This window comes from Calidris pugnax, unplaced genomic scaffold (genome assembly GCF_001431845.1).
Source record: "Calidris pugnax isolate Ruff unplaced genomic scaffold, ASM143184v1 scaffold20, whole genome shotgun sequence".
In the NCBI taxonomy this organism is placed as follows: domain Eukaryota; kingdom Metazoa; phylum Chordata; class Aves; order Charadriiformes; family Scolopacidae; genus Calidris; species Calidris pugnax.
The window spans coordinates 16,947,740-16,974,591 of NW_015094510.1; the positions used below are offsets into that span (position 1 = coordinate 16,947,740).

General features: G+C 38.0%; 1 protein-coding gene across 2 annotated transcripts in view; it reads right to left on the reverse strand.

Annotated features, from left to right (window-relative positions):
* Positions 1–966: 966 nt before the first annotated feature.
* The window catches only part of INTS6 (integrator complex subunit 6), a 46,204-nt gene continuing 20,318 nt past the window's right edge, over positions 967–26,852 (reverse strand). The window contains exons 3-16 of one of the 2 annotated variants that reach the window (XM_014965995.1): positions 18,941–19,124; positions 17,852–17,977; positions 16,806–16,960; positions 13,763–13,915; positions 13,489–13,621; positions 12,893–12,987; positions 12,383–12,493; positions 10,563–10,778; positions 10,328–10,454; positions 8,924–9,066; positions 8,013–8,247; positions 6,906–7,277; positions 6,333–6,426; positions 967–1,559 (exon numbers count right to left, since the gene is read on the reverse strand). In XM_014965995.1, the coding sequence (XP_014821481.1) occupies positions 1,466–1,559; positions 6,333–6,426; positions 6,906–7,277; positions 8,013–8,247; positions 8,924–9,066; positions 10,328–10,454; positions 10,563–10,778; positions 12,383–12,493; positions 12,893–12,987; positions 13,489–13,621; positions 13,763–13,915; positions 16,806–16,960; positions 17,852–17,977; positions 18,941–19,124 (2,238 nt within the window). In that variant the 3' untranslated portion in view covers positions 967–1,465. The remainder of the gene's footprint in view (positions 1,560–6,332; positions 6,427–6,905; positions 7,278–8,012; positions 8,248–8,923; positions 9,067–10,327; positions 10,455–10,562; positions 10,779–12,382; positions 12,494–12,892; positions 12,988–13,488; positions 13,622–13,762; positions 13,916–16,805; positions 16,961–17,851; positions 17,978–18,940; positions 19,125–26,852) is intronic. The other variant, XM_014965996.1, reaches the window with a different exon arrangement.

The window sequence follows — 26,852 nt, forward strand, 5'->3', positions numbered from 1 at the left end:
TGAAGTCAAAAACTTAAGAACAAAGTAGGAAGTTCAGTCTGGTCCTGGACTTAGATATAATCCAGTTGAGATAAGGTAAGCAGCAAACAGCAAAATGCTGTGAAAAGGAAATCAAGTTGAGAAGCTGTTTTAAAACTGACAGAACAGGAAGCAGAAATACTGACTCAATCAGCGATCAAAAAATATTATTGCCAAAAAAGGTAGCAGTACTATCTTTACTACCTTTTTACTTTTTTTTTTGTTTTTAAATTAACACAGCACAGAATGGGCATGCCTGAAGAACACTGAATGAGGCTAAAAGCCTCTAGATAATGCTATTTTCAGCATCCTGACAAAAGCTGGGATACAATGAGTGTTTTAGTACAAGATTCAGCAACTCCTGGCACAAATATCAGAAGCCCAGGCCCATAAAGATTTTGGGTGAAGATTGCAAATCACTGACACCTAGGAAAAGCATCAGAGGGGAGCTAATCCCACCAAATCAAACAAAGCTTTCCAGAAGTTAGGAGCATCTAGCACAGATTGAAAACATGGCCAGTAAAATATTCAGTGATCTTCTGTATCCAAGAAGCAGCACCTTCTAGTTGTTGCAGCATGTGTAAACATGTAAAAACTTCTGACATTAAAACCATGCAGAATTCCTCAAAGGCTACTGACCCCTGCATTACTACACTGCATCCTCACAAAACTGCAGATTTTGTCATTGCTGTGGATGTGCATAAAGTACATCAGTTTGTTACACCAGTTACCAAATAGTGAAGCATGAAGTACACAAAGCCACAGGGTATCATCCTACCACAGTTGTGATTCAGCATTAGATTCCTTCGACTTGTTCTCTGATTAAAAAATGAATATCCAGTGACACAAACCGTCTCTTCATCCTTTGACACTGATACGAGAATATAGAAGCTCTGGAAAGGGAAGGCAAAATGAACCAATCCAATAAAAACTGAACTCAATCCCACACAAAGATTAAAATAGAGTTTTTATTGATGGAATAACAAAAGTGCTTTTCTTAAATATTTTTCAAAATACATTTATACAACTTACAATAATATATCCAAAATAACTGTATATACAAAACATTACCTTGTTTAATGTATGTGCTTTTTTTTTTTTTTAAAATTACAAAGCAACTTTTTGGCAAAGTTCAACCTTAAGAGGTGATAGTTTTGAAGGTTGGATTAAGAAAAATAGAACCTGAGGGAAAGTGACACAAGTCCATGACAAGCAAGAAGTTCTCCATTTAGTTAAATAAAAATGTTTTTGTGATATTTTTCACATTACAAAAATAACAGAAGTGAAGAAAAAAAAAAAAAAGATGATGGATACTTTCCTCATCATTTTATAGAGCAGCTTCTCGTTCTTTCAGGTATAAGAACTTGAGATAAGAGTGCATGTCAAAAATGAATGCAAGTAAGGACAGCAGTGCCCTGCTGTGGCTTTCTCTTGTGTGCAGTGTGTCTTAGCTGCTGTTGATATGATTGACCTGATTGGATCTGCGATGGATTTCTTCCAGAAAACTCTCAAGCTGTTCTATCAGCATTCGTTTTTTAAACCTGTATTTAAAAGAAAGCATAATAATGGATGCACAACACAGTAATACATGAAACACTGTTCACAAAACTTCTACTGAATCATAGAAACTTCACTTATTATTTTAGGTTCAGTGCACAGTGAGGTTAAAAGTACCTCATGTATAAAGATTGTCTCCTAAAGTTCTGGTAAACTATTAACTTGCTATTCCATTTAAAGAGAGAATTCAAAACGGTGCTTACTACAGTTTCTTCTAGCACCTTGCTGAACATCACCTAGCCCTCAGAAAGTCAGAAAAATTAGTTAAGTGTTTGCTATTTCCAGAAGTAAATTTCTGAAGTACAGAAATAATGTATATGCCAAAAGAACTATAATCCTAAAGTTGACAACAGTTTTTAGGGACTATTTGCATGCCTCCATGGCGCATTCACAGAAGTGAAGTTGGTACGGGCGAAGGAATAGCCATTACATAGTGCGGAGCAAATCTCCCAAGAAGAAAATACAAATTAAAAGTTTGAGAAAGAAGTTAAAGAAAATACAGATGTAATCCATACCTGGAGTCTCTGCAGTTCTATTCCCCGTTGATTACATAAATTTGACCAGCAGACATTTTGTCACCTTTGCTTACAGCCCTGCCTCGGTGCACACAGCTCCTTGCTGCTTCCAGCTAGCCCTCCCCTCGCAACACTTCTGCGTCCAAGGAGCCACTACTTATCAATGCTTTGGCAGCCGTATGCATACTCAAAGATCAGCAGCAATGAAGAGATCACCCCCTTTCTCAACTCAGTACTATTCTGAACTATCATAGAATCATAGAATCGTCTAGGTTGGAAGAGACCCTTGGGATCATCGAGTCCAACCAGCTACCCTACTCTACAAAGTCCTCCCCTACACCATGTCCCTTAGCACTGCATCTAAACGGCCCTTAACCCCAGACAGGGATGGTGACTCCACCCCCTCCCTGGGCAGCCTGTTCCAATGCCCTATCACTCTTTTGGTGAAAAATTCTTTCGTAATGTTCAGTCTAAACCTACCCTGTTGGAGCTTGAAGCCATTCCTTCTCGTCCTGTCACTAATTACCTGTGAGAAGAGACCAGCACCACCCTCTCTACAGTGTCCTTTCACGTAGTTGTAGAGAGTGATAAGGTCTCCCCTCAGCCTCCTCTTCCTCATACTAAACAGCCCCTCAGCTGCTCCTCATATGATTTGTTTTCCAGCCCCCTCACCAGCTTCGTTGCCCTCCTCTGCACTCGCTCCAGCACCTCGATATCTCTCTTGTATTGAGGTGCCCAGAACTGGACACAATACTCGAGGTGTGGCCTCACCAGTGCCGAGTACAGGGGCACAATCACCTCCCTACTTCTGCTGGTCACACTATTTTTGATACAAGCCAGAATGCCATTGGCTTTCTTGGCCACCTGGGCACACTGCCGGCTCATATTCCAAGTTCAGTCCTATCACCCCGTTAAACCCCAGCAAAAGCCTCTAGTCCTAGCAAGGCCTCCCAGTCCATGTTCTTGGCTCACAGAAACACGGCATCTGCCCTAATTCCCAGACCACAGACCTCCCCACAATCCCAGTTTGACTACGGGGAAACAAGTTCCCATTTCCAGCCACTTACTATCTCACTGAATCCCCATGCTCTGGGTGCTTACCCAACCTTCTCATCACAGTTCTCCACAGTAATCCCACAGAAACCCCACACTCCAAGTACTGCTTCCCCTCCGTTCCTCCTCATTGCTTTCACAACTGCTCCCTGCTTGTTGAAAAGCATTAACCTGGGAAATACATAATTATTCCTTCTCATTCCCTCTAGTAAAAGTCAAATTATTTAAGCTAGCAGCAAAGTGCTTTAATCTAGTATATCCTAGTGAAAATTTAACATGCTTATATTCTGGGCAATGTTACTTTCCAGAATACCTTCAAGCCCCTTTGAAGCAGCTGTACAAGTTAACAGCAGACATTTCCTAGAAACTTAAAACCTGGTGGAAGGTGGGAAAAAACCACATTGCTAACTATTCTCACGTTACTGTTGGCACAAGAATTCAGGTTCACAGTGCACTATGCCCAACCCCTCACTACACCTCACTGGAAGTTCTTTCCCAAACGCTGAACCCTACAGCGAGCAATTTTTTTATTCAAGGCAATAGAAACAAGTTATCACATTAAATAATACTGTAATTAACAGAATTGATTCCAATTCAACTGTCCATTCTGCTAGGAAAATTAGTACCCTTAATAATAAAACTTTCTTGAGTACTTCTACTCAAGAAAGCATAAAACTCCATGATTATTTTGAAAAGGGTTGTATTAATTCTTGCCGGCACTTCTATCCCAAGTGGGAATTTTTCAGCATTTCATCTAGGTGCACACTTTGGGCTTTGCTACGTGCATTAGTAGCTTAAAGCTCCTAGTTTGGAGAATAAATAAAAGGGAATTGAATTTCTCATACTGAGAAGTTGTTCGATTTGGAGAATTTTGATCCATGTTTTGTCAGATTTTGCTCTAGACTATTTAGCAGAGAATAGAAAGAACACTTACTGTTAGTGCTAGGACCATAAATGGATTGCTATGCCAACTCCAGAAATACTGAGGACCTCTCCACTACATTGGCTCATTTCTTTTAGCCCTTTCCTAAATAACTGTTCATTTTGTACATCCAAAGTTATAGCCAACTATCGGGAAGTCACGTCTCTTGTGTTCAGTAAGCTCTAATACTACCCACCCAGGCTGAGCCAAATGTGTATCACTAACCACAAGAAAAGTCTTTGTCAAAACAGAAATAGCCAAGAATTTGAAATTGAGATGTGGTATCTCCTCATCCTTCATACTTTTACAATTGACTGGAATGAAAAAAATGGAAAAAAGAAATCCATTGTCTACCCCATCTTGATTTTTGCCCCCCAAAAGTGACAGCTTTTCTATCAGATGGGGAACTCTGTGGCAGTTGGTTTCCAAAGGAAGCTGAAAACTGTGTATTGTTTTAGAAGCCTTTCTCTCCCCTTGCAACTCTCTAGAACTGAACAGGGACTGTTTTCAAAAAAACACACACTTTCTTGCCGAAATGCTTGAGAGCTTTCTTAAGTCTGAGTCAGAGCCAGAGCTCCTTGGAGCAGGGAAAGAAAGCAGGCATCCCAAATTCAAATTGCATTCCATGGCATTGCAAAGGTCAGCTACCAGTTAACAAAACAAGACTATCTCAACAACTCTGGAAAGCCTAGAGATGTTTCCTGCAGGGAACCTTGGTTAAATGTGATAGCTTGCCCGGACAAGGAAAGCAGCAGAGAATTGCATAGGGATTGCAGGCAGTGTTATCCAGGAGGATAAAATGACCACAATATAAAAATCTAACCTAGGAGAGAAGAGGAAGGAGAGAAACCAAGTTGTTCTTCCACTCAAACCAATAAAAATTAAAGTTTAACAGCAGTAGAGAAAGATGGAATTGCCAACTTTTTGCACCAGTAGATACAGAAAACTGTTGGCTATGGTGAAAGACGGGATTTAATTCTGATACGTCCAGCAGCAACACTCAACCACTGTCAAATTTATAGGGAGAGTCAATTCAGGATAACTGGAACAGAGAGGCTGTGCAACAGAAAAGAGAATAACAGATGATCTAAAGAACCTAATTTTAGAGATAAAAATATTCCAATCCCACTAAGGGCTGTCACAGACTCCAGGAGCAACAATATTGTTTCGGTGCTCTGGAACAGTGAGGAAACATGTATCATCTACAGGCTATGGAACAATTCTGACAGCTGATATAGCAATAAAGACAGATCAAGCAAAAGCATGATAAAGTAATTGTTCCTATAGAAAGAACATGATCTATATAAACCTCTATACCCCACTGTGCTGGCAGTAGAAGGCTAGGGGAGCTATATGAATGTCCAGCATTTCACTGCACCTTAAACTCTCAGCATGTTTTTATCCAAAAATTATTTTGAATTTTTGCGTATTTTTGGAAAATTTGTTTAATAATGCCACAGGAAAAAAAAAGCTGACTACAACAAAAACAGAATAGAGAAAAAAAATCAACTATTCTTTGAGACTTCTGAAATAAGCCTCAAAGTTACAGTCATATTTATGATCCAAGCAAGACACCAGCATTATTAGTTCAATTCAAACACTATTGGTTCTAATCAAAAATCACAGATTTCTGCTTGCTGCCTTCTTAGTTAACATGTAGAAGGTTAAGCAAGTATGGTCAGTCTAAGGGTGCTTTAAGAAGAGTTTCCACCTGGATTAACAACACAGGGTTTAAATCCTCAGCAAGTCTCTCTATTGCAGTGACAAACTACCTTCCATTTCCACCACCTCAAACACTGAAGAGCAGAGGCATATCTTTGTGGAAGTATACCTGGATCCCAAAACTATTTTTAGGACAAGATTTTTGAGTTGAGGCAGAATAAAGAATTTCAACTGTTTCTGAAAGCCCAATTCACAACAAGATGCAGTTCCATCAGTTTTTCAAATTAGCAGTACACTCACACTTGAATTTTGGAACTTGAATGATTTTCTTAAGTTACCTTCTCTTTCTATACTATTATCCATCTACATTTATGGTGACTTGGCAGTTACAGCTGCTAACATTTTTAAGACAAAATCTGAGGCAAAAAGGTAAGCTTGTGCAAAAAAACCACACATCAGGAAGTTTGTGTTTCTATTTTTTCCTAGGGAATCATTTACTTGCAGCGCAAAGCAAGTTTCAAACAAGGAACTGCATGGTTGTCAAGCAGTTACGTGTGGCAGTATGTGGTGCAGTTTTATAAGATTAATACAATTCAGTTACCTACCTAGAAGCTTCTTTAATAACATTTTGCAAGAATATCAGTCGGGTTTGTAAGCTTCCTTGTACATGCTTCAGTAAAAAGAAGATTCTTTCATACTCTGAAAGATAAAGAGAAGAGCAAAATCACAGTTACTTACGAGAGACCTACACACATATTGGTTCTAACACATCTGAGTCCAAGTGAAATGCAACAGATTTCACTCATTTTTTGTAAGTTTTTAGAATATAACTCCTATCAACCAGGCTTGTAGCAATGACATACTGTTTAATGAACACTAACATTAAAAAACGCAGGACAGTGCAGTTTAGGATATTACTGGAACATCTAACAAGCTAATACTAATATTATCTAGTACTGATAATACAAAGCCCATGACTTTCATAAACACTGATAGGTATAGCACTGTTTTAATCACTCCAGGAAGTTTTTCGCAGAGGTTTTAAAACAAATCTTTTCAGCTTTAAGTTTATTTTGCTTTAGTCTCAGGCTTCAGTATTTTTAAAAATAGTGATCTAATATGAATTCTTTGTCTAGCTCTCGTTCCAACCACCTGAAAGAGAGATATGATATACTTACTCCTTCCTGGTTTTCGGATCTCTTTCATAATTTGTGCTCTTAGCTCTATATTAACCTCTCTGGTACTTCTGCAATGCACGGGTTTTTTCCCTTTGCTTGGTGAAGACATTGGCAAGTTCTCTTCAGTACTTTGTTCTTTACTGCTTGATTCCTCATGATTCTCCAAAAACCCATCAACATTCAAGTTATTCCCTAAATGTTCATGGCCTACATCCTCTGCATGAGCTGCTGGTCGATCCAATGAATTGAATGGAGAAGAGGACGTTGAAAACTCTGAATCCACAGTATTTGGGAAAACATCTGACGAAAGTGGGTCTGTAACATGATTCTCAACCACATCATTGGTTGAAACCTCATTATTTGTTTCTGATGCTGAAAAAAACAAAGATTACACTTGCCAGTTTCACATTCTTTATCATCTCATAGAAGTCAGTTCAATATTAAACTCTTCTAAAGCTATACTCCAGCTTGCATAATCTACTATACATGCTAGGCGTAAGAAAATGTGTTTGTGGGTTGTAACACTGAGCACATTAATATATCTCCTGGCAATTAATGGGTTAAAAAAACCACAGGTCTATTCTTTATATGAGAAGGGAAATTGCTATATGGACTACCGTCAAAAGATGAAAAGCACACCTGAGAATGTGCTTTGATGACATGCTTGTCTTTCCCCATTAAATTGAACTGACAAAGTTTACTTTAGTGCTGAACAGTGAGCAAGACTATCACAGCACCTCAGCTCCACATTAAGGGAAGTGAACTCACTGCACTACAGCAAAATTCAAATTAACTTCATGGTGTGATACTTCTGGAGCATCTGAATTCCCAGGCAAAGGAAGAACATCCTTCTGACTGTTTACATTGTCTCCTCATTTAATGCAGGAAATACATTGTTTATACTGGGAAGTTCATATGAAAGAGACTTGTGTCTGGCATACTATATTAACTCTTTCTGTAATTAACCCCAGATGCACAACCGCATTTTCAAAAAATGAGGGATAAAATCACAATATTTGGGAAACCAGCCAATGGTATTTCTATATAAACAAATCTTCTGCATAAATTAAAAAACAAATTCGCTCAAGAAGATGAAGATTCACTTACTTTTGTGAATAGGAATAGGTTTAACAAGGTCGGGCTGTGCTTGTGCGATGGGTGTTGGTGGCCCTTTTCCTCCAATGTGGTTATTCACCACCGGAGGACTTTGCGGTCGACCTCTGAGCAGGGGGGACATACAGCGACGTCTTTTCGGAATCCCTTGCATATTTGGTTCTCCGGGTCTTTTATGTTTATTTTGAGGTCCTGATACAAATTCATCTGCTTCATCTATCATCATTCCCTGCAATTAATTTAATGGGGAGAATTCTTAAACTTTAAGCCAAAACCACAAAATATAAAATACGACGAATGCTTTGATGTTACAAGGATGTTTACCACGTATAAGGTAACTATGTTCTACATGCCATCGTGCACTGAATTCTCAACTGTCAACTTAAAGTAACACAGGAAAACCCTATCAAATCTTGTCAGACTAAACCAATGTGTGAAAGACCCTTATCCAACAGTCTGCCGGGTAAGACAATCGAGTGGGCTGTCAACCTTCCTTTTCAGTAATTGCAAAATGACTCATTTACAAGAAGAGCTCTAAATGATATTGGCAATTTGGTCAAGTCTAAGACCAATTTGGACAAAGGGGAGAGTCCATGCTCTCAGAGTTACAGGAAGCTTTTTATGGCGTAAGTCTGTTAAAGGAAACATGATTAGGTATTAGCTATACTACAGTGACCAACATATTTCATTTATAATGCAATTCAGGGGCATAATACCAGTTTCCAATAAAGACTGCCATCCACAGGATACTACTGATGGAAAAACACTTGAGATTATTTCTTGTAAGCACTACTTTTCCAAATACTTCAAAGTGTTTCCCCAATACATTGCTCTTTGAATGGTTTAATCAGCAGCGCGCACACTCACAGCAGCACATTTTTTAAAAAGCATTACAGAAAAATCACCTTTTTGTCCAATTTGAATGGATTGCCAAAAGTGTGGAGCCTTCGTGGTTGATCAGGATCAAGCTCTCGGAGCGGAGAAGGTATTTGTTTTAGATACTCCTGGTAGTTTCCCATTTGTGCTATAGGTACACTGTGAACTTGATCTACCATAAAAGAAGGGTTTATTAATATATGATAGTGCTCATCTTATGAGAATGTAGTCTATATCCACTTCATAAGTCCAGTTTTCAGTCTTATCAAATGCATTAACGAAATAGATGTGCAAAACTCAACATTATTCTTGCCTAACTGGTATTTATTAACATTGTGTTTTGAGTGCAGAAAACTTGCTTAAATGAATCAGTATGTGTCTTGTAAATTTATCATTATGACACAGAAATAAGCAATAGTTGTCATGCATGGATGTTAAGTTTTCCAATCCATACCATAGCTTTTCAACAGGGTAGATGGGCGAAATAACAGAGTGGGTACAAATAACTAAAACATTGCTACAAACAAAAGCTACATTAATGTAAAGTGGTAATGCCATGCCACATACATCTTTGACACAACTCTGCTCAGTTTTAGCCACACGAAATTTAATTGTTGAGACTAGCATTTTCCCAAAGCAACAGTGATTTTTGACCACTGGAATCAACAAATTCTTAAAACCATAGGACCTGATTCTGAACTTCTTACGGATTTACTTAAAGTTGCCAAACTCAAGCAAAACATATACTAGCAGAACCGCCCCCCTAACACTAGTTTTTATGTAGTTTAACCCCCTCCCCAAAGAGCAATTCCTCTGCATTTCACATTACATTATCACTTGTTTATCTGACATAAGTAGTGACAGCACTAATGTAACACACGCTTTCACCTGCATTGCCCTTCTCATTTTGTCCACTTATTTCATTGTCTCCTGTTTGTTAAGATGCCATAAAGCAGTGCCAGAAAATACAGTAGAAAGGTAAAGGAATAAATTTGCAGAATACTGAACTATTTGCTGTGGGCCTTAAGGGCAAAAGAATCACATTGGCAGCACCCAGGAAGCAAGTTCACTTTTCCACTGCTCACAATACACTTCTATGGAGAGAGATTATAATGCTCCAAACTGCCCTGTGATTTTTTTTCTCAGATATATCATCAAAGTTGGGAAAAAACAAACAGTGAACAAAGAATCTTATGTAAAAGCACAAGTCTCCTCATATGGACTGAAGGACAGAGCAGTGAATCCACATCTTCTCTACCCTCACTATTTTTCCTAAAGTAAGTTATTTAAGGAAAAACATCTTAAAAAACATGGAGTTTAAAGGCAGTATCAGACATCTAGTAAGTTTTAAAGAACTACGCTATTTGTTACAGTCTCCATTTTTTAAGTACCAATCATATCACAGTTTGGCAAAAAATAAACTGTTATCTAACCTTCGTCTTGTCCTTTGAGGAACTTGCGAGTATTCTTCAGTAAATTAGATCTCATTCGTGTTAATTGATCCAAAAGATTTCTTCTGGGTATGTCATAAGCATTTCTAAAAGTCTGAGGTTTCAAATCCTATGGTTCCAGTAAATAAAGCTCCAATTAATACCACGTATGAAACAATATCTAGCATTTCAATGGAAGTATATTGAAAATAACAACATTACACACAGTGGTGCTTACCTTATTCAGCAAAGCTATTTGGAACCCAGCATACTCCTTCATATTGAGGTCTAGAGGTCTATGAGGAATTTCCCCAGTAATCCCCTGTAGCAGATGTTGAAAATCGTTCCTATGTGCCATAGACAGGTTGTGTGATCTGCTTCTGACCTTAATTCCAGTCTCTTGCGCTACCTTTTTGCCTACAGAGCCAATGACTCTATCGGACTCTATTTTGGCCTTAATTTGAAATAAATAAATAAATAAAATTGACAATATGCTCTTAAAAGGATTAGTCAGACTTATTCATTTTAAATTCCTACCTAGAAGATTCAACAATGTGCTAACACACTATGACGACCATAACCAGGAAGAGTGCTTAAGGAGTGCTTAAATACATAACCACTTAATGCTTACTACAATTTTAAATATAGTCAACAGTTTGTGCCTAGGTCTTCTGCATATTTCTCCTCTGCTGCCCATTATGGTATCTAAGCACCAATATGCATGCAATGCTTTTATTTTCATAAAATGCCATAATTTAACTAGCAATTCTCTGCAAATCTACCTGTACTCACAAAGACTGTTTTCTACGATAACAGCTGAAAACTAAGTCTCAAAAGACCGATTCTCCCACAACTATAGTTGCGATCAGTCACACAAAGGTATCAACTTTTTAAAAGCTCAGTATGAATAGTCATAACATTGATAAATATGAACTACATGATAATACCCAATTCTGTTTGGTTAGACAGACCTAACCCCCAATATTATGTTAGATTTGTACCAAAATTAAACATGTTCATTAACACCAGCTTTTTGGCAGAATACAGTTGAACAAAGAGCCAAAAGTAATTTAATAATACACCTGCCAACATCGGGTTTGTAGCTTCACACAAATTTGTAGGCTACTCAAAAATCTGAATATGTACTTATTAAGAACGCTAAGTCTCTACTGGCAGAGCTTTTCATAAGTTAGAAAAGCTTACATTTTAGGAGTCTAAGATGTCTAGGTTGAGAGATGAGTTCACAGAATATTGAGCAATATGACTATGATTTAGTAGGATATACTGTAAACTCCAAGAGGTTTGCTTCCTCAAATAATCATTTATATTAATGTTTTAAGAAAAAGCTGGTCCATAAGAACTAATTAACTAAGTTACAAGTACTCGCACTACTGTTTCTTGAAATTTCAAGTCTACTGCATTATTTTATTATCTCGAAGAAGAAAGCTTAACATGCACACTTCAACAAAATAAAAGTGAAGGTAGCAGGGCAGAAATGCTTTAGCTGGTGCAGGAGACTAGTCAAAGATACGGGCACTATTCTGAACACTGTCAACAGTTTCAAAAGGTCACTTGCAACTTCTACGTCTGTACCCTTATTTAAGATTCTGAATTATGTCAGTTTACTTCATATTTAGTGAACACTTTCATTTCACAAGCCAAAGAAAGGACACTTTCCGATTCAGATGCACAAAGTACAAATCTCTAGTTTCTCAAAAAATGCTAGAACATCTTTAATATCTAAGGTAAGACAACATGTTTTCTTTTGGACAAAAGTATGTTACTGTGTATACAAGTAAAAATGCTCCTTAAACACAAAAAATTTCTCAATTTCTACCTCCATATCTATCTTTATAGTCCAGCCTATAAAGTCTGTATTTAAACGTCAAGTTTCCCTTCAATTCAGAAAACCAAAATACTTTTTTTTTTGCTAATTGCTTATGGGAAGGTATTAACTTGATCTTTCTGCTCTTTTCCTTCAAAGCCACTGAATTAAAGTATTTTATGATTATCCTGATATTAGAATAAGTTTTTACTGCACTTTTGCTTCAACATTACCTGCTGACTCAACTTTTTGAGATATGAAATGACACTGTAACTAAGTCCATATTCCACATTGTCAGCTATAAGGTTTGGTGCTCCCATCATTCTCACAGCTTTCTTCAAAGGCTGAAACATGGAATATATTGCATAGTCATATTTAACACGTGTTGTATACATACTTCAACTAACTTCATCCATTTCAAATAAAACCTGTGGTCCTCAAAGTTAGAAAAGAATAAAAACAAAGACTTTCAGGACAGCATTTTTTCTGTTGTTTTAAGGCATTGTTCCTTTCATACAGAATCAATCATTAACATTTATATATGAGACACACCTGATGGCATTTTCATAATATTCAGGTCTCAAGCCTTCCAGAGAGCTCTGCTGAAAACACTAAGTATCATTATGCACGAAGTTTAGCTATTCTCTCAAAATAATATATATTCTACTTGAAATAGGGAATAATGCAAAGATAACTATAGTTACATAACAAAATAGAAATTTTAACACAGTAAGTCATCTTACCCCAAGATAATACGGGGGCATTGTCTTCAAATAGCTTTCAAATGACTGTCGCCATTTCAACGTAGGCTTTGCCTTGTGTACTTTAAACAAGTCATCTGATGATTATAAAAAGAGACAAAGTGAAAGACATTTCTACACAGCATTGCATCTTCTTTTCTAATAAAGGAAACTCTCAAAGAAATGCCAATTCCTGAATGACTAAATTAATGTATGTATTTTAAACTAAATAAACACACAGACCAGATTAAGGTTGCAGCCAAAAGATGAAACCTGACAAATTATGTATCAAAGGAAATTGGTAATTGAGACAACAGATTGGGAAAAATGGCTCCTAAAACATCGAAAGCAGTGAAAACAAAACATACGTGAAAGTATGATGATTAATTAAATCATCTTACACATTGAGTCTGAGTCATGAAGGTCAGCCAATTGGTGACAAGTAAAACAAGTTACTGATGACAAATACATTGCTCAACATTCTACTTTTCTACAGGTGTGTGATTAATACTGGCATTAATTGCAGTAATCTATTTAGATGAGATCAATTTTTTTCAATTGCCTTCTACGTAAGAAAATGTTTATGAAGTGGTATTTACCTAGCAGCGGAAGGAGGACTGGATAATTGTAAGGCATCACAAATAAATTTACACAATTCAACGCTGTACTAGCTTTCAAGTAACCAAAAGGATGACCAAGTTCACTGTATTTTGCACTATTGCTCACGTATACCTGCAATAAAAAAAACATTATATTGTATTTAAATCCAAAATGTTGTGTGCTGAAATTTCACATCCTATTTCTGTTATAGAATAAAGTCTATGAAAAACAGCATTCTATGAATAACCTCAGTTGAATGTGCAGTCTACTTGCCTGCCAGCAGGTCTGAGGGGATTTTCTCTCCAGGATAAACTGGGTCAGTGGTGAAGGTTCTAATTCATATTTATCAAAAGGCAGTTTGTCAATGACCATCGGTTCACAGTCAGTACAGGAGAATTTCACCACAGGATGAGATGTGCGGGGTGGCTAAACACAAGCATTCCACTGTTAGTAAGTCTGTACAACAATTAAAATGCAATTGTGCTATGACAACTAAAACAATACAGGTTCTTTGAAAACAGACATATTTAAGGAGCCTATTCAATACAGGATTATATTTATCATTAATGAGTCCTAAGCAATTAATTATGATGTTAGCACCATCTTAAAATCTGAAGAAATCTTATTTTCTGAATGAATGCCAATTATTTTACCTCGTAAGTCTAGAACAGTATGCAAGTAAAACTTCTAGCATATACACAAAAACTTTGCAAATGGAAGTAAATCCCAGTGAAGACCAAAAAAAAAAGCATCTTCAATGCTACTCTGGGGCATGAACATCTTTATTCCCCACAGAAGCAGGCACTGTACTTTTGCATTTGCTGACTTTCTCCAGCACTTTTCCTCCTTGGCAAATTTAATGGTTACAAAATTCAAACTGAATTATAATGACCAAGAGCAGCATGAATTAAACAAAAACCAACACCAAACCCAAGCTTCAGAAGAGTTCATATTTTAACTACACCATTTTTGTGAAAAAATATTTAAATTCAAGCAATTTAAGTGTATGGATTTTAATCTTTTTGTTAAGCACAGGGAAAAGGCCTTTGTTCCTTGAGTTTAAAGTATAAGTTAACAATGTATTTGAAATCTCTTTTGCTGAAAGGGAAAGCTGATTTTTTGTGTGTGATGAAAATTGGAGCTGTACACCTTCCACTGAAGGGTTTTCAGGAGAGGAACGTAAGCTGTGATACTTACCCTAAGCCTCCTCCAGGGCCACTAGAATCTGGGGAAGAGCTCAATTGGGAAGTCTCACTCCGTTTACTCTTTTTACAAGAAGGTAACTAATAAATACATCAGATGAACTAGGGAAACACAGAGTTTCTTGGACCTTCCTACCACCTCACCTTGAAAGCAATTTTTCTATGCCTATAAGCTCTAGCCTCTTCCTTTTAGGATGAGCCATCCAAAGTTATCTGCCCACAGAGTTGGTCTTGCCTTGAGTGTCTCCACTCTGAGGAAGATGTACTGTCCAAGTGCACACAAAACAGGAGGCCCAAGCAACTGCAGGAACTGCAATTCTCTTCAAAGAAGATGCCTCCAATAAATAGTTGTGGTGGAGTTTTTGACCAAGCCATGAAGCAGTTATACTAGGAATAAAAAGGCTGCAAAAGAAGTTGAATGCTAAGACTTGAGAAGTCCAATAACCCTTGGCTGGACAGCAGAACTAATTTTACCTCGGAGCAGTAAAAGCAGCCATTTACATGTTGATCTGCCAACATAATTATTAGCAGACTTCCATATACATTTAAGAAAGCTTTGATAGTATCATTACCTACAGTACACGAAACAGTTGTTGGGGTAGGACTGTTTGAGACAGCTCCACTGTGGATCAGGTAACAGGGAGGAAAAGAAAAATATCTTAACTATGGACTCTTCAGTAAACAAGAGTTACAACATATGCTAAGTTTTAACACTATATTTTGAGAACAGTAAGGAAATACAAGTCTTGAAACACTATCAGCAAATTTAGGTCCCCAGCATTGCATAAGGAAGGTTCAATGTGGAATTCCAATTCAGGAATTTAGCTGCACATACAATAACCCAGTGCTTTATGCAGTTATGAGAGCTATACATGCTACAACCCAGAGAAGATTTTTTTTTTCATCTTCTCACCATTTGGCTAAGTCAACCTCATGTTTTTAGCAGATTTAGTTCAACAGCTCTTCACTTGGCAAGATCTATTTCAGCAATCTCAATCAAGACCCGCAGTAGCAGATAAAGTGACTCTATACAGTGAATGGAGGCAGATATGCCATTGATAGTGATTAAAAGGAGTACACAGGACAGTTTTCCTACAGAGAAGCTTTTTAATATCCAGTACATAATGTTTTGTTTTTTAACTTACTATAGAAGATTTACTTTTATTCATATATGCTAGCTTGCTTTGTAGTTCAAAAGGGCATCCACGTCCTTCAAGGAATGTGGCCACAGAAGCCAGCGCTATGAAACCAGTAAATGACTAAAATTTCATGGTTGTATCACTCCTCAACAACCTGCATTTTAAATTACTTTATATATTTTTTCAAACAAATGAGATAAAATTTATGCAAAGTTCAATGAGTTTTCTAGTCAGCACACTAGTTTCAGATTAAAAAAATCCCAAAATTCAGTATAAAACTTCATGAAATGTAGAGAAAAATTATAGAACAGCATTACTTCCACTTTTATGATTTTCAAAGATTAGCAGAAATAAGAAAATACGTTATACTATACTAATGATTAGTTCTCAGACCAAATAAAAGGCAGTGGCATACATTCTTTTATTAAAAAGAAAGGAATAAAATTAATTCTGTTGGTAGTATTTAAAATGGTGAGTGTCTCTACTTGGGATAAATTGAAGGTATGGCTACACTGCAAAACTGCAGATAAAATTAGAGAATGCTAGAATGAGGACTTAACTATCACAAGGATTCAAAATTGGGAAGATTATACTATCTTCTATTAATACCATCTGCAAGGCAATAGAATTTAATAGGCTACTATCAAAGTGTCACCTTATTTCTGGTTTGATATTTTAACAGCATTCAAACAGAAACACTATATGCACGTGCTAGGTTGACAAATAAAATGGTTACAGGCAGTTTCAAAGTTACAAAAAAGCAGACCCCCCCCATAGTATTATTTGTTCATCAGTAATTTTTCCAAGCTAACTGCAACATGGGTTTATTCGTGTCTTTCATTCTTGTGTCACATTGCTTTTACAGCTGCTACAGTGAAGTACATTAACTCAAGATTATAAAAAACCAGTGAATAGGAAATCCTGGAATATTCCCTCACACAGAAACCCCTTGCTTTATCTAACTTCAGTACGTACCAGCGTTGGAGAATTTTGATCTGGCCAAAAGGATTCAGGAACAGGCCAATGACCTATAGGAACCCCAGTTTTAGGATTTGGTCTGACATAAATAAGTTTGTGACAGCTATGCCAAGGTTGGGGTCCAAAGGGTCTAGATATATCCACCTGCCCATCTACAGGAAAAAAAAACAAAACACAAAAGCTTTATGAGTCAAAATAGTGTTAAAACTCAAAGAATATTAAACAATTTCTGTGAAGAGTTTAAGAACTATACCCCCAGGGAAGCTCTTCTTGCAGTTAATACTATTTCTAAGAATAGCAGATAGTTGTCAGTAAGCATTTCTGCAAAAACCCCAAAACCATGAGAAACCAAATAAGCATTGAATGTTTACAGGATCAGAGCTGAGAAAGCCAATTTTCTGGAGCCCTTCGTAATATTCCGTTTCTTTGTCCTCCCATTGTTATTAACAGATAACCTTCATATCTCCATGCATAAAAAGAATTGATACACACAATTAATAATGCCGGACTTTTTATTGCAGCAAAGCAGGATTAAAAAAAAAACCCCAAACACCTCCCAGTAACATCCTAACATCCTTAGCTAGGTCCTAAGAGGGACCTAGCTAAGCCATTTAGAACAAGAAGTTATGGCTGCAGCTGTATTTGCTATTTGAACTCTTAATACAACCACTTTACTATATTAAACAAAAAAGAATAGGTGTATAAACCCACAATATTTCAATATCAAGCTATTTACATTTCTAGTTCGTTGAAAACTACTGCTTAAAACTCATTAATCTATTTAACTATGCTTGACGTGAATAACTGCATTTAAGACTGAGTAATACAACCAAATGTAGAGGTTTTAAATAGTGTCTAGCAGCCATAGGCAGTAATTTCAAACAGTACAACAGAATTTCAGACACATAGCAGGTCCTTTTTGTAGCAATGTCTTTACATTGCAACAGTTTTCCATTTGTTTTGGCAACTGTTACATTAAGTTCACTAAACTATATTGACAGTCATCCCTGCCATTTGATAACAGTGTAAAAAATTTCAAGTACCATCGATTGGTGAGGGATCCGGTCCAGCTTTTTCAAAATTTATTACCACTCCACTTTGCACTTTTTGCACCAATGACTCAAGACACTGATTCAGCATTCTTGGAGAGCACACACAATATGATCGACCTAGAACAAAACAGCCAAGGTTAAGGTTGTTCAGTGTTTCTGCCCTTCTTTTAACTTGGATCATTTAGAACTGTTCACCCGCCACACACATTGATTTATGTATGGATCACTGATTTAAAGCTTCTCCCGAACACTCCCTCTTTGTTTAAGCAGCAAAGCAGCCTAGTGAAGCAGTGACAGTGTTATGTGCCCCTCGTTGGAAATGTCTGGGTTTTAGCCCCTTAATGACTTTAACTCCAACTCTTGGTTGCATACATGGAAAATGGGCTCCCCCTTGTGACAGACATCAACACCTAACTGTCCATGAATTTCAGTCAAAGCCCTGTCAGTACAGCCTACATGACAGTCAGAAAGCAGTGGAAAGAAATCCTTTTGGAATGCTTTTTAAATCCCTTTATTTGCTCTCTATCACATCCCCTCTGAAGCGTCAGAAGAATCGTTATGTGATGTAATCAAAAACTTTTACACACCAATCATAAAATTAATGCCTGAGTTTGATCTGGAATATAATTTCTAAGACATTAAGAATACAAGTTATGATGGAGAAAAGTATCAATTTTGCAGAATACTTATGCACTCTGCATTGCAGAAATTCCACATTGCATTCTGCATTCCTTCACTTTTCCCTTGTTTAGATAACAGGGATTTAGCCAAACTACTGCAGAACAGACTCAACTCTTAGAATTTCTAATTGCGATACCAAAGTGCATTAGAAAAAAATTAAGTTTTTTCTTCTAAAAAACTGCTGAAGAAAGTAGATTCATATTCTTCCAAGACAGGTTACATTACATTGTCTGTAGCTTTAATGCAGTGTCTTCAGTTTTATTATATCGGAGTTCTGAGTTTTTACAAGTAATGTAAGAATTTAGAAATACTTATTGCATGACATGCACATGATTAATAGAGCTAAATGGAATTAATTTTCAAAAGTATTGACTTGTGAAAGGAAACCAGGGCACTCACCTCCCGTGACTTCGCACATAGGTGTGATTGCAGAGTCATCCACGGGTACCCCTGTCATCTGCTCCGACTCCGGTGCTGTAATACCAGGCAAACGGAGAACCAAAGCAAACAACCTCTGATCCCATCGAAAGGGTTCCTTGGTCAACTCACTCCCAGGCAGAGGGGAATTGAGAGGTAAATGAAGCTGAAAAGGAATTAAAATCTCTGAATACACTACTTTAAAAAAAATAATCATCTTACATAGTGATGGCAATTCACTCTATACGGAGTGAATTTACACAGTTATAAACTCTCCACAGATACTTATAATTTGTTTCGGGTACTGTATATTACAAGCAAAACACCCATCATTTAATCAACACTTCAAACATTTCAAGGCAACATGACGCACAAAGTTGACAGTTACAAACCAAGTGGGAACAACCACTTTTTAAAACCGATCTAAACTTCAGAATCAATAGAATCTTCAGAATTTCAGCAGTAAGAACTGCTTCACTGCAGTGTTCTTTTGTTCAAACAGTTTTCTGCAGAACAGGCCCGTTCTCAGTTCAGTCTTTTCCTCAAATCTTCAAGATAAAAAGCCCAGCTGAATGAAAAGGTAAAGTTAATCTAAGACTCCTGCAGAAGAAATGTAACTTGGATATAGTAGCTCAAAAATATCTACCTGCCAGGATCACCTACTCCAAATACCTCAAGCTTCAAGAAGTGAACTAATGTGGTAGTTATGTTGTAAAATCAGAAGGCAGAGATTTCACATAACGCAGGTATATCCCACAACTAAACTCATGCCTGTGCATTAAGTAGAAACATCAGAGATTAGGATTAAAATCAATACTGAAATGCAAAATGAGGTCTCACTCTTAGGTAACAGATAACAATAGCCAGAGCTACCCATACAAGGAAGAATTGCTTGCTATGTACCATTGTGTTGCCTCTATCTGCAAAGAACTACACAAAAGTCTTACTTCAGAATACTGAAGATGCCATCCAGGGACGTACAACACATAGGAACATTTTCTTCTTGCTTTAATTCCCAGAAAAGATAGTAAAAAGATTCAAATTTCAGGCTTCAAGCATGCTGCACTAAAGATACAGCAATGCTCAGGGTATTATTTATTAACCACTAACAGCAACTGCCAGAGAGACTAATAGAACATCTACAATCCCCAGGGTTAGCAGTAGTTTTTTAAGTAGTTAACTGAAACAAAGAAAAAAATAATTAAAAAAAATATCAATGCTTTAGCTTCTAAGGGACAGCACAAGGCATTCAGAAGACTCTCGCCTCTCTTTTTTGCATCCAGATACCTCAACACATAGACCTGAGGGGAGAAACAGAAAGCTTATCAAAACATTCAACTGTGGATGCCCTGAACAGATAGACTAGGCTTATAACAAGTAATTACAAATTTCAGAAAAATTTGATACACCCCTGACTGTCAGTACAAGCAAAATTCTCATTTCATCTGGAATATTGCAGCCATAAAGGGAAAAAAAAAGCCCCCAAAACAATGACTCAAGTGGTGGAAACAGTTTCATTACTTGGCCAAATATAAGCGTTAAGCTCAAAAGCTGACGCAAACTCAATGCTTTCTCAAACACTTTCCTTCTCATGCAGCAGTCAAAAAAACCCAATTCTCCATCTCAATGCCATGTTAGCAAAGGAAACTACTATCCTGTTCCAAAATTTGATGCAAGCCCTGAAAAGCACCCACAACAATTTGGCTTCAATGTTTAGTTCATAGCAATAAGGTTTAGGAGTTCGCCACAAGCCATTGAAAAAGTTTTTTTTATTTCCTTGTTTTTAAGAGATGAACTTGAAAGCATTAAATCTAACTTCCAAACTGGAAACCCCAGCTATTTCTATTTACATAACTGGAAGTGCCTCATATTTGGAAAATACATGTCTTCGTGTTTGAAAAATAATCAATTTGTTGATACAATCTCAAAGCCAGGAACAAACACCAAATCACAGAATTGTAGGAAGGGAAGGGACCTTTGGAGATCACCTACTCCAACCCCCCCTGCCAAAGCAGGTCCACCTAGAGCAGGCTGGCCAGGAACGCATCCAGGCGGGTTTTGAACATCTCCAGAGAAGGAGACTCCACAACCCTTCTGGACAGCCTGTTCCAGTGCTCTGTCACCCTCAAAGTAAAGAAGTTCCTCCTCATCTTGAGACAGAACTTCTTGTGTTCCAGCTTGTGTCCATTGCCCCTTGTCCTGTCCCTGGGCACCACTGAGAAGAGTCTGCCCTCCATCCTCTTGATATATTTACATATTTCTAAGCATTCATGAGGTCCCCCCTCAATCTTCTCTTCTCCAGGCTAAACAGACCCAGGTCTCTCAGCCTTTCCTCATGAGAGCTGCTCCATTCCCTTAATCATCTTTGTAGAGCCCTCTGCTGGACTTTCTCCAGTAGTTCCCTGTCCTTCTTGAACTGGGGAGGCCAGAACTGGACACAGTAAATCAAATAAACCCACAGTAAACATGATAAACTCACTCTCGTAACATGAGAGCAAGACTCAGAATGCTTTGGACTTTTCAGTGCACTTGATGCTTCCTCCTTAGTTTTTACTTTTACTGACGCAAGCAGAGAGCACATGTGAGAAGAGCACTATTTTCATGTGAAACTGGTCAAAGAGCACTCAGCTCTGGACCTGGTTTATTACTGATTCACATGAATGTCTCTCCTCTTTTCACACAGAGACAGCAATGCTTGCCTGACAAGGGATATTCCATTAAAAGACTGTAAGAGGACTCCGTTGCAAGCACAACACTGTCCTCACTTGGGGCTATTATTAAGGAATGCCATTCACCAAACTTTCCAACTCAGATCTGAGTGAACAGAAGATCTACTAGCTTGGAAGAGTACATTTTATCCGCAAAACATACCTGTGTAACAGCACTGTTCTTCTTCAGGCAGCACATATACGTAATTTTAAAATATATATATTTATATATAAGTATCCCATTGGAGACTGCACGACCACTAACCTGAGTTCAGTTTATCTCAAACTACAAAACCTTTCTTTGACTCAGCTGGTTGTATTGACAGGACCCCAAAACTGAATGTCACTAGATTTTTTTTTAGAGTTGGAAGGGACCATAGAGATCATCTAGTCCAACTCCCCTGCTAAAGCAGGATTGCCTAGAGCTTGTCAGGGCACACCAAACAGCACCCCTTTGCAGGCCATTGCATTATGTACATATTACCATCAGAAGTGTTTTAAAACTGTAAGACAACATGCAAAGCCATCAGCATCAAGTCAAATGTTCTTACTTTTTTTCCTCTCAGTTTCATTCCAGTTAAATTCAACATTCACGTTACCAGAGAAGTTACAGGTTCAAACCAGGCTTCATTCTCCACAGACATTAACAACTTGGTCATCTCACCCCCAGTTACTTTTTTTTTTAATTGGTATTGTATTACCATAGCGACTGCATACCTAGCAGAAAATAAAATGGGCCTAGAAATGTGCACCTTGCATTTCGTTTCTCTTTCCCCACGCATATTTCAATATGAAGGCATGCACATCTTTTCCTCTTTGTCCTTCATATTGATTGTTGAGAAAAAGATAGACTGAACAATTTAAAGGGAAGTTATTTACCAGCAATGGTCTTCAACATGTTGTCTGTATTTCATCACACACAAATGTCATCCCAGCTTAGTACTAAAAAACAGCTGTTTTGTCTCAACACTACAAACCCTACCATTCCCAAATGCCATAATGCTACAATAAGATAGCAGTGTGTGCCTTTATGCTGCCCTGCCCTGCCTTCAAATCCACTATTTCAAGAACAGAGAGGGGTTGGAGGACAACCTGTTACTGGAGAGATCTTAAAGAACCCTGGTATTGGTGAGCAAGTCTTTTGCCCATTCTGAGTCCTTGTTTCTACATACATTTATGCAATCATAAGCAGCAGCACAGTCTAAAATCCTCAAAAAGTCCTCAGAGGATCCTAGAGAGCCCAAACTGAATAAAAGCTAGATTAGCATTGGAGAAGTCTGCAGCGGGGTGATAGGTGGTGAAATAGTGCAATGCTCTTCTGGCAACAACTGCACAGAAAGGCTCATACATTACAATGGCAGCACAAACACTGCTCAGGCTTGAGTACCCAGGTAATTACAGGCAGCTCCATGTTGGGAAATTTCATAAAATGTTTTTACACAATTAGGTACTCAAAAATATCCATATAGAGACAGCCAACTTGTCTTTTGTATCTTAAAAAAAAAAAAGATAAGCCATCTGGAAGAAACCTTCCTTGCAGGCTTTCCTGTTACCCATGAAAGGACAAGGCACATCTAACTTTCTAACTAAATGCAGCATTTCACCCTCAGAGGACGGAAGGACTAAGGATGAGCAGTAAGATTCAAGCCCAGCTGAGAAGACAAGCCCTGGATAGACTGAGAAACTCTCCTTAGAGTTAACAGCATTACATTTTCCTATCTTTTTTCATCCAATCGTATGCGGTTATAACGCAGACACAGAAAGTCACAAGTTGCTCTTTTCATAGGGAGTAAGATCACAGAGAGGCACCAGGTGAACTGGCACATCATGTCAACAACATAATGTACTTGGCCATTTTGATGCCAGTATTAACCATGAGCAAGTGCACACTGAGCTGGATAGTTACACAGAATTCCCACATCAAGAGCTCTGGGGCTCAGTGCTAAAATGTTGTGATCCTGGCAACTGCTGCTAACAGGAATAACATGGATGAGGAAGAATGGGAATACACATCTAGTGAGATCTGACACGCTTATTGCAGAGTTTGTTTGGAAATCAAAATTTTTAGCTGGAGGAACTACAATTAAAAAAATACCATTTACAGTTCCTGAATATTTTTGAAAGTAAGCAGGACCTTGCCACTTGTTAGTTATCACAGCGGGGACGCAAGATTATCAACCCTGGGAATGATCAATGCGACAATGCCAAAAAAGTTATGGGTTAAGAAGCCAAAAAAAAAAAATCACTGATTCCTCTGGTAAGAGTCTCTTGTAACTGGAAGATCAGGAGAATGGCAACACACAGAAGCCAAGCACCATTGCTCATGCTCTTTGTTTGCATAAGCATTCATCAGAATGTATCAACTGGTCAATAACCTTGTTTCAGTCTCTCAAACAGGAATTCAACGCTTCCTCTTAAACAACGATTATGTAGAGAGAAGAAAAGGGAAGATAGGCCAGCAGCTGCAAAACTGCAGAAGTATGACATTTTATTTTGTAATATAAAGAGGAATAAGAGAAATACCCTCAAGCAATTAAAGAGTTGTTAAAGGAAAGATCAGGAAAAGGCTAAAACCAAATTTCAGGGATCAGGACAGAAGTGAAAGCCAGCCCAAGAAGAATCCGGAGCATGAGACCAATAATTAAGGAGGGTATTCCAACAGCATGAGCTGACCCCTTCCCTAAAGTTATTCCTGGGACAAGTGAATCCAGGGAAGAATTTGGTTAGCGTGCCATGCTGAATGTAGAACTCGATGCCGGTATTATTCTCCAGTACACTGACACTGGTGCAGTGCCAGAAGGAACAGGACTGAAAATCCTACTAACTTGTGCTGGTGGAAATTATAATTGCATAGACTGCATCATTTCTGTCTTCAATCTGAGGAACCATATACATCAGAGACAAGGTAGCACTCAATGGGTAAGGCTCTTTACCTGGAAAACCCATACTAAATTCCAGAAAGGAAGTGGACATCTGAAGAATTCCGCAAGAGCTCTGGAACAGTGTTTAAGCTTAACTGCTTCACACTAGGGCACATGACAGTGTTCCCACAGTGATAAAGCTGATTTCATTGGTAAGAATGAAAATTTTGAAAAAACTTGCCTCCAGGTTCCATTCTGGCTTCACAGCCTTTCTGAAAACTGTCCATCCTCATGTATGTAAGTTTTAAAAGGACTAAAAATGTACTGCCTTAGCCCATGACAATAAGTTTACACAGGAAGTAAAAACACTGTTGTCACGGCCAGTGCCCTATGATCACTTCCAACACCAACTCTGAGAAGTATCTCCAAAGTCAAACCCAAAGAACAGAAGAGACATTTGAAAGTGACTGAAAAGCTTTGCTATTGAACAGAAGAACAACAAACTTCCTTATCCTCAGGGTGATGTTACTGTATTAATTCTGCTTCCTTTCTGCATGTCCAACTCGAGACACAAACGTAAATGACACTCAAGCTACACTAAGAAAAATTCTAATCAATAGGTCACATGTTGACAAAAGCAAAGATCATCCCTGAAAGACAGAAGCACCCTTGGATGCTTTGTTCCCTTCCTCTTTGATAGCGTTAAGGATTTTCCTACTGGTACAGCTACAGCAAAAGAGGGAAAAAAAAAAAAATCACATCCACTGCTGAATGTGAAATACATATCCTTTAAATACATATGGAAGACCACTCAAACTTGCGTTTTGTCTTGCAGGAAGCAAGAGCAGTTGTCACTTTCAGTTCCTCTGGAAGGCAATTTGATCATTTACCAAGAAATCATCAGTTCACTACCATTACGGGAGCAGATTCTGAATCTCTAGAATGTAGTTTAACAATCATCACATTATGTGTCAAATTTGGCCCAATGTCATGATCATGACACTAAAACTCCGAGCATAGCATGCAGTTATCTGTCAGCACCGCTCATGTGCCAAGCTTAAGTTCAGTAGATTAAAGCAGCCACCAGAAAAAACATTTTCTCAACATCAGTTACAACAATTTAAAGGTGTAAATCTGTGACCAACTGGTTGCCTGACCATAAGAAGATGTCTTAGAAGACATTTTGAAGACTAAGGTGAAAAAGCTGTACCCACATTTGAAGGAAAAGGAACACAAAACACTTGCCAGCTATAAAAAGTCCTGACTCTTGCTGAAAGAAAAACTGCTCATGACAGCCAGTAGAGCTTTCTTACCTAAATTTTTGATAAATTTTGGATAAATAAACAAGATGAAAGGAACAAAGAATCATAGAACTGCGTACATTAGAAGGGTCACGTGAAGGTTATATGGTCCAGATATGGCCTTCTGAATGCTCAGGGCCTCATCCACCTCAGTTTTGAGCACCTCCAATAATGGAGATCTCACAACCATTGGACAGCCTATGTCAGTGCTCAGTCACCCACACAATTAAATTTTTTCTTGATATCCAATCAGAAATTGCAAAGGTATAACTTGCAGCTGTTGCCTCTCATGTCAGCCCCGTGCACCTCCAAGGAAAAAGCCAGGCTCCCTCCCCCATTAAGCTGCTGCAGATGGTGGCAGACATCCCCCACAGCCTTCTCTTCTAAAGGCTGAACAAACCCAGTTCTCAGCCTCCACCTACATGTCGTTTGCTTCACACCACGAGTATCTTGGTGTCCCTCACTCCAGGATGTCAATGTCAGATTTTACAAGCTAGTCATCTGACAGCAGAGAAGTTGCTTGTCCTCAAGAAAGGACCTTCACAGCTAAGTGATTACCCAATTAGCTCTTAAAAAAAACCAAAACAGTATTCTGCTGCTAACAGCACTAAATGTTGTAGAAGGCTCTAAAAGTGTCACACTACCCTCTGACTAATTAACACTTGCTCACTGACAATCACTGTAAATATGAGGCTGCTATTCTACTCAGTATTTTGGACCACACCCAATCAATCACTGGATTAAGCTGAAAAGAGCTTATTGGGTAAAAAAATATGATGAAAATGAGGTATTATACAGACAATCTACTTGGTATCATGGATCCATGCATTCCCTTTCCATTACTGGCTATGGCTGTTTGTTAGTAGCCCACACAGAATTATCAGGTGATTCGACTTTCTTCCTCTACAGTCAGATACATTATAAAAACCCTCAAATACCACCTTCCATCCAAACAACTTCTGTGAGTGCCATAAGAATGTGATATAATAGTGTATTAGGAGAAATTGGAGCAACTAATGAACAG